This window comes from Phalacrocorax aristotelis, chromosome 2 (genome assembly GCF_949628215.1).
Source record: "Phalacrocorax aristotelis chromosome 2, bGulAri2.1, whole genome shotgun sequence".
Classification (NCBI taxonomy): domain Eukaryota; kingdom Metazoa; phylum Chordata; class Aves; order Suliformes; family Phalacrocoracidae; genus Phalacrocorax; species Phalacrocorax aristotelis.
In genome coordinates, this window is record NC_134277.1 from 153,339,762 (window position 1) to 153,355,758 (window position 15,997).

At 41.6% G+C, this 15,997-nt stretch overlaps 2 protein-coding genes across 13 annotated transcripts in view; one reads left to right on the forward strand and one right to left on the reverse strand.

Moving 5' to 3' along the window:
- The window catches only part of TNFRSF11B (TNF receptor superfamily member 11b), a 102,433-nt gene that overhangs the window by 49,976 nt on the left and 36,460 nt on the right, over positions 1–15,997 (reverse strand). For 2 of the 10 annotated variants that reach the window (XM_075085653.1, XM_075085652.1), the window contains exons 2-3: positions 1,309–7,854; positions 821–1,024 (exon numbers count right to left, since the gene is read on the reverse strand). The gene's annotated coding sequence lies outside the window, so the exon portion shown is untranslated. Of the gene's footprint in view, positions 1–820; positions 1,025–1,308; positions 7,855–8,095; positions 10,240–15,997 lie in introns of those variants that run through there. The other 8 variants (XM_075085659.1, XM_075085660.1, XM_075085658.1 and 5 more) reach the window with 8 other exon arrangements.
- Positions 13,242–15,997, forward strand: part of COLEC10 (collectin subfamily member 10) — a 31,230-nt gene continuing 28,474 nt past the window's right edge. For all 3 annotated transcript variants that reach the window (XR_012659296.1, XR_012659297.1, XM_075085664.1), the window contains exon 1: positions 13,242–13,634. Coding sequence is in view for 1 of the 3 variants with exons in the window: in XM_075085664.1 (XP_074941765.1) it covers positions 13,487–13,634 (148 nt within the window). In the remaining 2 variants the exon portion in view is untranslated. The remainder of the gene's footprint in view (positions 13,635–15,997) is intronic.

Consider the following 15,997-nt stretch of genomic DNA (forward strand, 5'->3'; position numbering starts at 1 on the left):
CTGCTCTGCTGTTAAGTAGAAAGGCTGAATTTCGGCTTACAGACCACATGTTATTTGCTTTTCTCTTTCCTGTGCCTTGGAGTTTATACTAGCCTTTGATTTAGGTGCTTGAAAAGTGACAGGTACATATGAATGGGTGAACTGATCCATTAAGGGCAATAATGCTCTATTGGTAGCCCACAGTCCATTCACATCACTGATCCTTTCAGATTACTGGATTCAATGGGAGTTTTTCTACACTGTTTATTACTTATGAAACAAAGAGCATTAAGAGATTGCAAAACTGGCAAAATCAAACTTTTAGAAGTGAGGAAACAACACATTTGCATATGTCCAGATAGTCTTAATTTTGACACTGTGTTCAAGCTAGGAATGAAATGGAGAAGGGCAGGCATGTAAAGTTGCAGAGTGAAAGATACTTGGGAAACCCCAGGTCTGGTACTTCCTAATTTCAAAGTGTTGATTTTGAAACCAGGCCGAGGTTTGCATGAATCAGGGCCCTGGGGAGGAAAGAGTCCATGATGAAAGCAACTGAAGATCGTAGCAAAACACACAAACATGAGGCTAAATTTGGGTTGGTCAGACAGACAAATATCTTGCATTTCCCAACTTCAGAGGACTTGGCTTTCCACCTAAAAAAAAGAAGTGTGAGTTTCAAGTGTGCATTGCTAATCTATTTTTTAAAGAAAGCCTACTCTGTTTGCATGCAGCCACCTCTTCATCATCAATAGGACATCAATGCTGACTGCTTAGGAGAGCTACACAGAAGCCAGCTACTAGAGAAACCAGATGAACACTCTCAGCTACCAGCCACACACACCTTATTGCCAGTGGAGAGAACTGGTGGAAGAGGGGGTGGAGAGGGCTCTTAGAGTCAGGCAAAGGAGGGAGCCTCTTCCAGTCCCCCTTCCCTGTAGAGCAGCTCCAGCATTTCTGTAACCTCTGCTGTGCTGGCTGCAGCGGAGCTACAGGCACGCTGGTGTCGGCTTGTGGTGCTGGCGAACTGCCACAGCTTCCCTGAGCCCTGGAAGGGAGAGGTGGGAAACATCTCTGGAAAAGCAATTTTGTGAGAGAAGAAATGTATTTTTTTCTACACTAAAAGATCCCTCCTTTTTGTCCTGCCACGTACATGTGTGCACCCTCCTCACATAGCCATATTTCAAAGCCCTGTTGGAAGCACCAGAGATGATAAAACTTCTCAGGATGAAGTTACAAGAACCTTTTATGCTGAAATGGGTCAGGGCTCCCAGGCATGCAGGTAGGCCAGCTGCCACCCTGATGATTAAAGCAACATAAGGTACAGCCTACCACAGTGCATCAGGCTGAAGAAAAATTTCCTCCTGCATTTCCTCCTTTCCTCCAGTGCATACCCCACATATGGGGTGCATGTTGCTGGTCCAGATTATCCCAATGAAAGTGCTACCACTGACTTCAGGATGAGAGGAACACTTGGCAGGTTTCTTATCTGGTCTTCCTGAATTAATCAGAATTTTAAATGTGCAAAGCAAATGCTGAGTGTCTACCACAGCTATTACAGGAAGAAAAAAAAATAATGTCACATAACAGCACAATTCTCCCTCAAGATGCTTTGATGTCAGGAAACAAGATACCAAAGTACAACTATTTTTCTAACTTGTTCATCTTTGGGAGTTGCCAGAGGAAGGTCTTTTTTGCTTCCCAGACCACCACAAAGTTGAGACACGAAGAACAAGTGATTGTCCACATGACTCTTCTGTGAAAGTTCTGGATTTCCCAAATGGTCATTTACAGTTACATGTTTATTCATTTTTCCAGTCAGTGAGCATTACAAAAATAAAGGACAGAAAAACAGAGGTTATGCTAATAGCTCCCAAATGACTATCACGAGCATGCAGTTTCAGTCTCTGATGTAGATGATAGATTTTCTGAGGAAGCTAAGGGAAGACACAGCCTGGCTTTGTAAAATTATGTAGAGGATAATTATTTCTAAAATTATAAAGCCACATCAACAATTGATTTTTAGGTGATTCTTTGAATTATTGGTAACATTCATCACATTCTCCGACAGGCACCAACTGTAATAGCTGTAGTGAGGTAGTGAGGAATTTTCCATCAGAGCTGAAAAGCCCTTAGGTGAGCAAATACATCTATGACTTAAAATTATTTCAGTTCAAGAAAGAGTACCAAATTCCTGATCTTCTGACACTCAGACATATGCTGTAGTTGAGATCTGGCATTTAGACTGTTTTACTTTTTAATTAGATTTTTGCCTTAAGAAAAAATCCAGTCAAATTAGTAAAATTCTGTGTACTTGACTGAATACTGAAAATGATGGCCCATTTTACTGCCGTCCAGCAGGAGTCATTGAATAATCCAATATGTAGCCTTGCTCCAGCAGTGTTGGGATAAATTATACCTTGCTTCCTCATTGGGATCTTGAGAATAGATAAGCTGTTCATCAACATTAAATGTAACAATGCAAACCTCAGAAACTTCTGAACCAAACTTAATATGGATTCATGAGCCATGCCAAAATGAAAGCACTCATGGAGACAAAATTGTATTGTTGGGCAAAAGCACAGAACTGTTTTCAATAGAAACCTTTCTGCGTAAGTCTCACTATCTTTATCATATTGTCATGTGAATTCACCCTGTATTTTTAATGCTTTCCAAAGTAAGTGAAAAACAAACACTTGGAAGGGAAGGACCTTTGATATGTCCATTCTTATGTTCTTCTACATATACCTGTTCCCATTGTGAGTTTATGTCCTTCTGTTGAAGTGAACCTGGTGAAGAGGTGGACTGGCCCCTTCATATTTAAACACTAGATTTTCCATGCTATATAATTCACAAAGGATTTGGTACAAAAGTCAGGGAAGTTACTATGAGTTTTCCTATTTTTCCACCACGGATCTTTAACTCTTCATTGTTTTTCTGAATGTTCACCTGCAAAACTGCTTCCTTGGAGTCAGGAACAACTGCATAAGCAATATTGTGGCATTGTTCCTAAACTCCTTAGTTTTGCCAGGCCCAAACTGACTCACACAGTATCATCTTGGCTCTCTCTGATCTGCAAACCAAATCATCTTCCCATGCATAATGGAGAGATGACTCTTTGCTATATCAAGCAAATTGGCTGTCCCATCTAAAAGGTTATTCAGGCAAAATGCTGAGGTTTTGCTGCAAGTATCTAAGCTCAGTTTTTTCTCAAGAGAGACATTAAGGAGCATCAAATGAGAACAATCAAGGTCACTAAGGTCAGCCAGGCAACATCTCAGCCACCTCCCTACATGAAAGACAGCGGTAAGACTAAAGCCTCCAACTTAAATAGCTGTGGAGTTTGTCAAGAACAATATACGCTGCAACAGGCTAAAAACAGGGGGACCTCAGGACTGTTATCTAATGGAAAGCAAACCAAGAAATATGTATTGCTGTGTGCTGAAAAATTTCACCAGTAAGAAGTGTAACGCTTCAGGATGAAAGATACTCTCTAACTGCAATACACCGTGTCTTAAATCAGCTTTTAGGATACAGGATGTAGAAATACATGGCATTTGGGCCTAAAAATGATAGAAAGTTATAAATACTTCAAATGCAATGGTTTATTTTAACAGACTCATATTAAATACACGTACTAAATATGCATTGCAGAACATCCGGCAGGTTACAAGATGAGGGTAATTAGCCACTGGAATGGGGTAGTTGTGTTTTCACTCACTTGAAGTAGTTAAACAGAGATGATACATCTTCCCATCACCACCAGCAGCTGTAAGCAGGAATCATTCAGTGAAATTCCAAGGCTTATGTTACGTAGGAGGCCAGCTGGGATCATCGTAATGATCCCTTCTGGTTTTAAAAGCTCTGAATACTATATGTAATCCCTGTAATTAATCTAGCTCCATAGGCTTCTGTTTACGAGTCAGTTATTTTGGCTGTCTGTATCAGGAGAAATAACTAGTTGCAGCCAGTCAGGGTTTATTGAAAGTAGGGAACTACTATTTGGAGCGAAGTCTGTTTCTAAAAAGCCTGCTATACAAGCCTATGCTCTTTGGAAACACCAAAGTTGATCTCTATGACACATGCTATTTGCTGAAAGTTTACGGTAGATTGACTCATGCAGTTTTATGTTGTGCTCTGTTTAAAATACTATTTTTTTTTGGTTGAGTGGTAGCTGTTTCAGTGGTTACCTTTTGGTTTGATGGTTTGTTTTTATAGGGCAGAGAAAGTTTACCCAAATTACGAGCAGTTGCCAGTACTGCCTGAAGAAAAATGTCATCCTGACATTGATTTCTTTGGGGAATGAATCATGCAGATATATAACTTTTAGCAGTGCTGTCTGTCTAGATTTGTGATCTTTTTTCTTTCTTTTAGTACAAACTTTGTCACTTGAAACAATGTGTGATGTCTCGTCTTAAACATATTTATAGTTTTCCCTCAGTTTACTAACAGTTCTGTTCTGTGTGTCACTCGTGTCTGGCATATGCATCATCAGTAGTTCCATTTCAGTATAGAAACCTGTAATTTCACTTTGTATTTTGTCCATATGCATCATTTTTGTGGCTATGTTTTATCCATGATGGGGCATTACAAGGAGGCCTTCTTAATGATAGAAACCATCATGTGTCCCAAATATAGCACAGTATGGATAATTGTAGACAGGAGTTTAGGAGTATTTTTGGTTTTGACAATTAATGACTGCCTGCATGAAAGTTTTAATGTATTACATCACACAGAAAACCACCAACAGAAAACCAATGGCACATTCCTTCAGAGAGTTCCCTTGAGCTCAGCTAATCCAAAGAAAATCAAAACAGCAAAATCTTCAAATGAGCACAAACAGAAAACCTAAGTAATGAATACAGCTTTATGGATTTCTTCAGGCCAGATCCGCTCACTTGAAATGTTCCACTTAAGGGGAAAGGGCTGAGAAATCCCAGGAGCAGCAAAATCAAAGCAGCAGATGTTTCTAGTCTGGTTTTAATCCCATGTAATTAGAATAACAGATAAAACATAACTTCTCATTTTCTCATCCCTGCTTTCTTTTTAAGATCACTCAACTCCTTTGTTTCCTTGCTGTATTACTGTGTGTCTCTGCCCCTTACTATTTATTAAGTGCTGCTTGTTGCAGGTCAGCCTTTGGAGGTATAAAGCCATCATGCTTTTGCCATGATGTTTAGGGCCTCTAGTCAATAAATCTCAGCTCTTGCCTGTTATCTTCTTGAAAAAGGGCAGCTCAGCATTCAGTTTGTTCCTCCATCGCCCTCCCCACCACAGCATGAAGAGACACTCACTGAACATGTGCCCGTCTGTACAGCATAGCATGATGGTGGGTATGGTCATCACATCCGAGGGAGTCGGCACTAAGGACGTACTTGCGTCCACACACAGGGAAAGACTCACAGTTATTGACTCACTCCCGGCCACAGATCCTCCTTAAAGGAAAACACGTGCTGACTATGAATCTCTTCCTAGTGCTAACAGCCAGTAATTCATTTCCAGATCGACTAAGTCTAGAAATTAAAAAAAAACAAAACAACAAATCATTATCATTGAAAAGAGGCCAGTTCCAGCTGGCATAGGCAGCACTGAGTGGGATGCCAGTCTAGTGCTCATCTGTACCCTTGTGAAATTGGCTTCTCACCTCTGTGTGCAGGCACCACGCCATCCTCCTGCATGGGTACTAGGGTGGGCAGCCAAGCGATCATGTGCACACACTGACTGCAGGCAAGAAGGGCATGAGTCCAAGCCCAGGAATGTGGGTGCAACAGCATGGCTGTTGCCTCTGCACAGATTCAACAGTAAATGGACCATGTCAACAGCATGAAGCTGGAATCACCTCCAAGACCAGCAAAACAGCTTCCTCCAGTGTGTGAAGTCATTTTTGTTGTCAAGGGATCAGGACATATACTGCACAGGAGAGGAAGGAGAAGAGCAATTGGAGATTTCTTAATGATTGTTTGGGCATTCAAGCCCTGCGTGCCTTTATTCTTTTGATTAGGTCGTTGGTCTTTGGAAGGAAACATCTGATCTGGAATGCAGCACTGTGGATGCTTTGCATAGCAAACCTCTCTGTACTATAAAGCCAAGTACCAGTTAGTATCAGAGGTAATCTCTTACCATTAACCTAGCCCCTCATAAGTTTAGGTTTATTCTTAACTGCTTCTGGCTGGTTATGGCCCAAGGGGTAAGACCTCTCCACCACAGCACAGGACAAAAACCTGCCAGGATCTACCATTTCCTCCCAGCACATGATGTGCTGACCAAACTGCAAGCATCTATCAGACTGTGGCAATTTCCTATCCCTTAGACTGAAAATGACTGTGAATCCCATAATAAGATTGGCATCTCTAAAACCCTTGGAGAAATGTCAATGCTACATAATGTTTTACTGACAGCGTTGGACATAGTCCGATGCTGTCCTTGGAACTGCTTTAATATTACTTCTAAACTCATAAATTCTTTTGAATGCTGTCGTAAAAGCCCACACATTAAACAAAACCAGGCACCAATTTTGGTGGTGATGAGGAATACTGTGCTGATTTATGAGCCTTTCTTCAATATCTATACTTATATTGCTGCAGTCAGAGAGCAGGTAGATTAAAAAGCAAAGCACCCATGCAGGTGTCACTTCCTATGTGGGGATGAGACAAACTTTTGAAGTTTCAGGGAATCCTGCCTTGGGAAAAAACGCTGAAAACTCAGTGGTTCCCAACAGTTCCCATCAATGGCAAAATAGTTACTATTCAGAAATCTTTTTATAAGCCCTGTAGCTCAATTTTTTCCTTGCTGGGGCAGGGGGCCTCAGCAGTAGTTCTAGGTGATGCGAATTACTCCAAATGGTGGAAGTCACAGCAGACCTTTTATCCAGTCTGTGCTAGTGCTGTACTTTGCATGTTAAACTACTGCTAAACTAAAGTCCAGCCATAATGATACCACATAGTATACCTAAGTAAGTATCCACAGTTCAGAGACAAGCAGATGAAGTGGGGACTAGAATCTAGCCTTCCAGTTTCCAGATCACAGGTCAAAAGCTCTAGTGGTATCAGCACTGAGCAGTAAAATACCTTCATTTTTTTATCTTTTGTCACTGCTCAAAACTTGAAGTTGTAGAAAGTCTAATTCATTAGCAGGCTAAAAAACCCCAAAACAAACATCTTTCTGAGTATGGAATGAGTGAAGGGTTTTTTTTCCTTTGGTTTTGTTAGGCTGTCAAGCAGAAAATATGCCACCACCATCACTCTCCCTCCCCTTCACTAGCAAACAGTCTGGCAGACAATAACTAGGAAGGTGGGAGAATAAGATTCAAAACTTTCTTTTTATTGCCAGCGAGACACCCACGCAGACATGAAACCAACATTATGATACACATTACACAACACTGTGAGTCCCCGAACACCAGGGAAGCAACTCAGGAGGTAAGACAGAGTTCACTAAGCAGGGCAGATGTCTTGAGACACATTTGGTAGCAGAGTTCAGGCAGTGACCAAGGCCAGGAGCATTAAGAGCAGCAAGTCATCCCTTTTAAAGCAGTGAGCAGCCACTGTCACCATTGATGGGTGTTCAACAGCACAGCACAAAAAAAAAGTCTGGAATGCCTGTTTTAGACTACGCACATATTATCACATACTTATGGGCTTTGAGGGAGGTCTTCAAGCTTTCTCTGGTTTCCTGTGGATCCTTCTTTGTTCATTAAGTTTCCCTCTCTCTCATCTTCCTTGCACCCTTGCCTTCCCTTTTTGCTGGGTGAGCTCATAAATCTTCCAGGGCAGGTGGCTGCCTCCTGGTTTGTCGGGGTTTCTTTTGAAAAGTGCTGCAGAAAGTGCTAAAAGCTGTTTGGCTGTGGCTCAGTTTGGAAAGCATGCAGCAGAGGTTGAACTGAAAAAGAAGAAAAAAAGAGAAGCTAAATAATTATAAATCTGTATAATCAATAAATACACATGTTCAACAAGAAGGTCAAATGGGTAATACGAGGCACAGCATCTGAGTGCTAGGACCAGAAGACCAAGATCCTGCAGGACTGACAGATCTTGTGCTTTGAAGTTTTGTCATTGCTCTGCACGATAAACAGGTTTCATATAAAATGTACAGGTCAGTGCATCACCAAGGTACCACTTACTATTCGCATGTTTTATCCAGAGTGCAAGCTTAGTGTCTGCCACCTCTTGCGACTACGTCTTCCACCCATCACATGGCTTTCTCCGGAGCACCCCACACAGTCACTTCACGGAAGGGCTGTGAGCGTGTTGACAAGCAAAGCTCAGTTTTGCACTAACACAAGGCTTTGTACAAAGCTCTGTCAGTCTGTACTTCAGGGTCAGTGATTTTCCTGTTCTCTTAAAAAATGTTAAAGAGAGCAGGATCAACCTGTTTTGGTTTGTCATGGTGGGGATTATACCTGTTTTGTTGGGGCAACTTGTGCACAACTTTGCTGCTAATCCCTACTCTAAACTTAGAAAGCAAACTCAAAAGACTGCACACCAGTTCTATTTCAATTCACAGCAGTGTGTTTAGGTCTGTTTCTAAACATAAATACTTTCATTAGCCATGCAATCCTCTGTTTAATTCCTTACATGATTTTTTTAAGAGATGAGCTTCAAACGAGGATAGGAAGGGCATAACTGGGCAAGACAGAAGTGTGATTCCAGGCAGAACATTACATTTGGTCCCTATTTCTGCAGCCCAAAACAACGAGTCTCCAAAGCACATCGGGGATGTTCAAATTCCAGAGCCAGAACTAAGCCCCATGGCTCAAGATGTGATGAGATCTCTAGGAGGAGTGAAGGAGAACTCTGAAAGACAAAAATGCCTGAGATAAGAATGTAAAAATCTGAGGCTGGGTACATGCCCTTAATCTCTCATGTGTAAACAAACAGTTAAATTTGTGTCAGGGAGCAGCATGTTCAGTTTTCTGAAGACGACATGTTTCCCAGAAGGAATTACATAAATATTTATGAAAATGAAGCAGGAAATATTTTCCCAGGGTAGGACACTGTTCAGCACTGCATCAGGTCAGCAGAAGCTGGGGTTTATTTTGTCAGTCTTCCCCTGGAACTGAATCATTGCCCTCTTGTTTGCAGAAATCTGTTCTGACACAGGAAGAGGCTGCACTTAGATAAACACAATTACAAACCACACTGAGTATCTCACTTTCTATCACATCTCTGAATGCATATGTGAATGCCTTACTTTTTTGGACAGTTTCTCCAAGTGATTGCATGGAACAAAATAGCCACAGGTATCTGTCTCAGGCATCCCAGGAAGGCTGATGCCATATGAGTAAAGTCAAAGGCATCTTCAGTAGAATTGAAAGCCTGCAAGCTGTCAGAGAAGTATTCTCAATCAAAGTGTTCACAATAAAAGTGCTTATAACACATTCACTGTGAGCCAGTAAATTCTTGCAAAGTGAAAAAGTTAGAAACGCAAGGTTGTAATGCAGTGCTACCTGAGCTGAGTGGAAGTTACACACAACTGAGGTCTGTTTAAAAAATGGGGTACAGGGTTCAGTACTGCACCTCATAAAGTGCCCAGCAGCTCTCCGAATCTGTGGTCTGCAACCCAAACTCCTCCTGAGATTTTGGTGCTGACCAGTTGTTCTGCTCCCTGGGCACCAGCTGTCTCCAGATCCCTTCTGCCTCACAGCAGACACTTCCAGCTGGAATCTGGATCAGCTTTTCTGTTTAAGGGATATAAGCTGAGGGGGATAGGGGGATAGGAGTGGGAAAGAAGAGGCAGGAATATCCCAAGAAGGGGTTGTAAGCTCTAAAGCAGACCTGAGGTTCTCCTAGAGTGCCATCCCTCTGTCAGAGCAGGGAACGCTCACACCCATCCCTCAAGGTACCCAACTCAACAGAATCAAACTCACTCGCAGGAGACCAGGGAGATCACAGCTGGTGGGGGAACATATATTACTACACTGCTGAGGCTGATGAAGCCCCTCAGATATCCAACAAGTATTACCTGAAATCATTAGAGTCCTACAAGCACTGTTTACCGAACGTAGAAGCAAGGAGATTTTGGAGAACTTTGTCCTTAGTTTGGTTCTTTTTGTCAGTTATTTGCAACAATATCAAGGTCTAGTCATTGTTTATATTTTACTCAGAGGAACAACTGGTGGTGGAGACTGTTTGCAGGCTCAAGTAGTCATTGCGTGGTGTCAAAACCAAAATGACGTTTTACAAAATCGTCCTAGGATTACTTTCCTCCCTACACTTGGCAAACCATGTTATTGCTTTTCATCTTCCATTCTTTCTAAGCTTTTCCACCATGATTGATGGATGTATCCAGTACGACAGGCTGAAACACTCAGAATTGTCATGACCTCTCATACCAGGAGAACCGAAACCATCTGGGATCCCAAAGGAGAGAAATATTGTACTTTTTTTTTTCCTTTTACTTCAGATGCCCCCAGGTTTATTCAGTATAGTAAGGTACAGAAGAGGAAAGTTCTCCTTAATATGAAATTTGGGTTGGAAAGGATGTCAGCGGACTCTCAGCACTTGTGGCTGAATCAGCCCATGGTAATAGGCAGGATGTATTAGCCTGGAGTTCAACCACAGGATCTGGGACTCTATGAATTATTAAAATTGGCTGTACATCTGGCCACCTTTTGACAAACACTATTTCAGGATATTCGCTGTACTCCTTATAGTCTATTGACATTTAACAACTAACATCTGAAGAATAAGCAAGTGAAGGTAATACAAATTACCAAGGAAGTACTCGGACTCCAAGGAGGCAATGCACTACACAAAGGTTACCCGACTACTGCTCAACTCAAAGCAACAGAATTTTTCAGGATTTTGTGTCTTCTCAGGGTTTCCTTGTAACACCCTAGGAAATGTTTGCTTTATGTCTTTTATGTCTGGACAACACTGCTTAGTTTGTTTTTCTCTCTTGCCTACAGACATTTCTCTAGGCCCGATTCAGTAAGAATTAACATGCACAATAGGCAATGTGCCTCATTAAATCTCTATCACCAATGAAGCTGTTTGAAGATTTTTTCAGTGGAACTGGTTTGATAAATACCAAATTGCCAAAACCCAAGCTTTTCATGCTAGTGTATCAGTTTTGATGGATTGCTTGTTAAAGAATGTTTCCTAGCTCCAGGACAGGATTTCTGGTCCAACATACAGGAAGACACAACTGATTAGCAAAACGGCCTTGTAATAAGTCAATATAACCTTAAGGCTCTAGTGCAAACACTAGTTTAAATTAGGCAGAGAAAGAATTTGAATCTGGATCTCCTACATTTTAAGTAAATGCCTTCATTACTAAGCTCCTGGATATATTAAGCTTCATTTCTCACTGTGTGTTTAGGGGTTTTGTGACTTTCATGGAGGAAAAAAAATGTAGGGTCTTGATTCCTTTTCTAATGTAGAATGAGAACATTTGAAAATTATCACAGCAATTGTAGTATCAGAAAAATGTTCCCTGCTTAGTCCTAGTCAGTGACTGAACTGGTTAAACAAATGGTTTCCTCTCTCACTTACACTTATCCCCCTTTATCCCTGATAAATAACAAAGAAGTCACTGTAAGTCTTCTCAGTACTGTGGAACAGATAGCATCATTCACGTCAGTTTGGCAACATTTCCCAAAATGCCTCCTCCAAAGCTAAGTACACTAGCTTCCCACTCCTACGCTCTCTATTCTTGCTCTTACATTGACCTTCTGCTCACAAAATGGAAAGTGAAAAGAAGAAAAAGATAAATAAAACAGATTTACAGTGTACAAGTCAGAGGCACAGTGCCCAACGCAAATCACAGAGGAACAAGTTTATTCCTGGTACAACTCGATCCATCTATAATCCCGGCTTTCTCTTTCCTCCCTCTCTAGCAGTGGTGTATCTGTTATTAAGGTCATATTTGAGGGTGTTTGTTAGATGACATTCTTTAGGACAGAGACTGCTATTTATTTCTGAAAAGTACTGTATACAGTTTAACAAAAAAGCAAAGTGTTTTGAAAAGTGGGACAGTCTGTGACCAGGATAGAAAGAAAGAGGGAGAGGAGTGTCTTGACCCTTCTTGGACTTTGGCCAACATTTCATCCTATGTGAAAGCTTGGAATCAAAGCCTTCCTTCAGCCTTTAAGAAAAGGTATTTACTCTTACACCAGTGTTGCTACTTTTTCTGTCTACCAAAAGGCTGAAATGTTGTAGGGCTAAGGAACTAATATTCTCTCAAATACTGAGGAAAACATCTCAAAAGATTTTATCATAGGAAATATATTTCTTGCCTAGAATGGAAAGCAAACATGCCCTCTCACACACTAGGCAGTTCAAAAGCATAGTTCAGCTTTTTGAGTAGCTGTCTCCTTCACTGTGTAAGAAACCAGAAGTTAACAAAATTCCTGGAAAGATTACAAATACTCATCCCCCCTTTCTTTGCTGCCAGGCTACCTTGAACAGTCTGCTGTCCCCGGTTACAGTGTTCTCCCTAAGAGAAAGCTAGAGGTTTTTTTCTAGGAAGGGATTTCACATGGATGGATATCTGTCACAGCTCCATCCAAGAGGATATATAGTGGTTTTGCATGCTATCTGCTCCCCCATCCTGGACACATCCTACACCTGGTTTGACAATCCCAACACCCAGCTGAAAATCTGACAGCTTACTTCATGTGGATTTGAATGAGCAGCAGCTTCCTGGATAACACAAACATGACATTCTGCTGGGATCTACACTATACCATTATCCTCCCGTATGGTATCTCTCAGTTAGCAAGTAGGTGGTATGGGAGGAGGTACCACAGTCATTCAAGCTCATCCTACTCTGTGGCTTCAATTCTGAAGTTTTTCCTTCTGTACTGTGCCTACCAACATAATCTGGGCTTGGAGCAACCATTGTGGAGCGTTCTGTAACGATAAAACCATAATTTTTGGGTTTCTGGCTCAAACACCCATTGGTAGCATCAATTTTTCATTTGCTACTCTGGGGGCTACAGGTACATGGCACCTAAAAGGTGTGAAATAGACTTCCACCCACAGCAGGCTGGCAGCTTGTCTGTTGTCACTAACAGTCCCCTTGGCGGAAAGCTTTTGTAGAAAAGTCTCTCTACATATTACATGGAGCCTGCATTACTCTTCCAGCACAAAACCAGCCACAAGTATCCTGTAACTAATTAGTACTCACTTGGATACAATACTAAAGCCTTACGTCTCTTGAGTAAGTGAAAAACTGGGCATGAAGAGTCAGTGTTGAAAGGGAAAAAAAAAAAGACAAAAGATATATCCCCATATATTGGAGAAATTTTCCATGGCAAAAGCAGCTAAACATCTCACAGATAAGAGATAAATTGGAATAAACAGCTGTCAGTGTTAAATAAATATCCTGGATAATGTGCAGGACAGAAATAACTACAGCATCATCAAACTCCTTTCTTCATTTTATTTAGTTGTTCTTGCATGTAGCTCCCAATCTTTGCTCTGCTTCAGTTACTGGGGCATTTATTTTTGAATCAGCTGCATTTGTTAAGACTGTAGCAACGAAAGGCATTTCCTGAGAAGCTGTAAGGATGAGCAGCAAGAAGGATCAACAGCTAAGGAAATACGGGACCCTAGTAGTGCTTTTTATCTTCCAAGTTCAGATTTTTGGTTTTGATGTTGACAATCGACCTACAACAGATGTCTGCTCGACACACACAATTTTACCTGGACCAAAAGGTGAGGAATATCAGGTTGCTAATGCTGAGACCAGTACTGATAAAGGCTGCTTTTTAAAAACAGAGACATGGAGGGCTTGTGGCATGGGCTGGGGATGCAAGCTGTGAATTACTGCAGACTGTACAAACATCTAGAAAAGTGGAACTGTGATGGGGGAGAGTGCTGAAGCAAGGAGATTTGAATTGGCTTTTCTTTAGTTTCAGGAACAGTGCCACATAGCCTCATACAAGTTAGAGGTGTCCTTTTGCATCTTTTTGCAGCCACATAAATCTTCTCTTACTTCTTGTATTCATCACACAACCAGTACAGTGAGCAGCCATAAATTGAGTGACTTCGTCTGAAAGTAGGCACCTATTGTCAACTGTTAATGGTTCACTTTGCACCTATAGTTAAGGAGAGATATGCAATATTTAAAATGACTGAACTGTGACTATTTCCAAATGCTTACTTGTAAACACAGCTCTGCTGCATTCATCAGACCTGATCCAGCAGCTCCTGTTGAATTAAACAGGACCTTCACTACAGATTTCAAGAAGAACTAGATCAGCTCTGGCATGCGCAGTTCTTTTATCTTCGAAACACTTTGCAAATATCTGAAACCAAAACCAAATTTTCTGCATTAACGTACTTTTTTGTGTAACACAACTAACGTCAGTGGAATTGCCTGGAGAGTATCTCAGCCAAAAATTAGGTCCAGGATGTACAAATCTATCGTGCGGTGACAGATCTAAAAATATATATTCCACACCATAGCTATTGCGGCTCGAACTATTGCTTTCTTTTTAGTAATCATTGTATTTTTCTATAGGCTACAGACTGAGAGGAAAAAATGCAACTGATTTAAATTTTAGGCAGAAAAAAATTTACCAAGTCAAAAGCACTGTTACAGATGCATTTGTTTTTATGATGGATTATTCAAATGCATGTTGTTTAAAGGACCATTTTTAATCAGCAAGTTAATTTCTTCATGATTACAATCTAAGCCTAAACTTTTGCTGCCACAGCATAAATGCAGAGAGATGTAATGATCCCCAAGGATGCTAGTGGGAGTTTGTTTAGTTAGTATCTGAATAATGTCAGGCTGGAGAACAAAGATTGACGAATTGTGTTTAACAAGTCACAAGGCTAATGAGGTGGTCTGGTGACAACATGTGACTAGCTGGGACTCCAGCTGGTTTCTGTGGTCCAGCTTGTATAAGGAGCATTTAAAGGTTAGATATCATGGTTCTTTGCAAGCATAATACTGAGAAAGTCACGATTTAGTCATTACCAGTGCTACTACCTCCTGCCTGACACCAAGACACAAGAGGAACCAAACAGTGTGTTGGCACTGTCCTCACTGCTACTTTAAAATTAGATTACCCTGCCCAAGATCCAGAATTGGTAAAAGGAGTATCAAGTAAATCACCTCCAGATTACTGGTTCACATCCACCGCAGGTCATCAAACTCATTTTGCAGTCTATGTGGTTTGATCCTGTAGACTGATTTCAGTTCCTACCAGATCTGAGCTCATGCAGGACAGTCACAATGGCACTGGTTGTTTTGACTGCCAGTCAGCTGCACAACTAAAGACTGAGCAGGCTGATTGCGTGAACTACCCTGTTACTTCTCAGGCATCCCTTGTAGTCAAGCATGAAGCACACTGACCTAATATGGCAGAAGAAAGTACGTCCTGCTGCCAGTTTTCCTCTATCCATCTTATGTCTCAGACTCAGAGCACATGATCTCTAGCCTACAACCACACCACAGCCACAGGCAACATTTTCCTGCTCAAACTTTAACCCTGACAATGGACAGGCCTCTGAATTTTGTTGCTGTACATTTTATTTTCTGTGCTACATCTGTTGTGCCCCTTTGTCCACCATTCTCCCCAAAATGGGGTTTGATCCACCCTGCACAAGTTTCACCCCCATCTGCTCAGCATCTTCAGCTATAATCTAACACTCTGGTGCTCCCATGAGGCGGAGGTGCTGAACTCACACAGTATGTTGGCCAGCTTTCTCTAGAACCGCAGGCCAGATTCCTGTTGTGGCAACTTCCTCCTTCCATATGAACGTGGGAGTGTTGGCCAAAGCACGGAGAAGTGCAAAGAATTAAAAAGTATTCAATAGCTGTAAGACTCCCTACGTGGTCTCACCTCACCTATCCCAGTGCAAGGCACAAATTGCCTGTAGGCTAGATCCAGTCTGTGGGCTACAAGTGGGATGCCCCTGGTGCTAGTCACAGCAATACTGCTGTTCCCATCACACAGCACAATGGAGAGGAGAAAGCTGAGGGAGAAGCGAGATAGTCTGGAGAGGCTCAGAACTCCTTGCATTGTTGGAGGCTGCACTGCTCACTTCATCATATAGGCATTCACAGT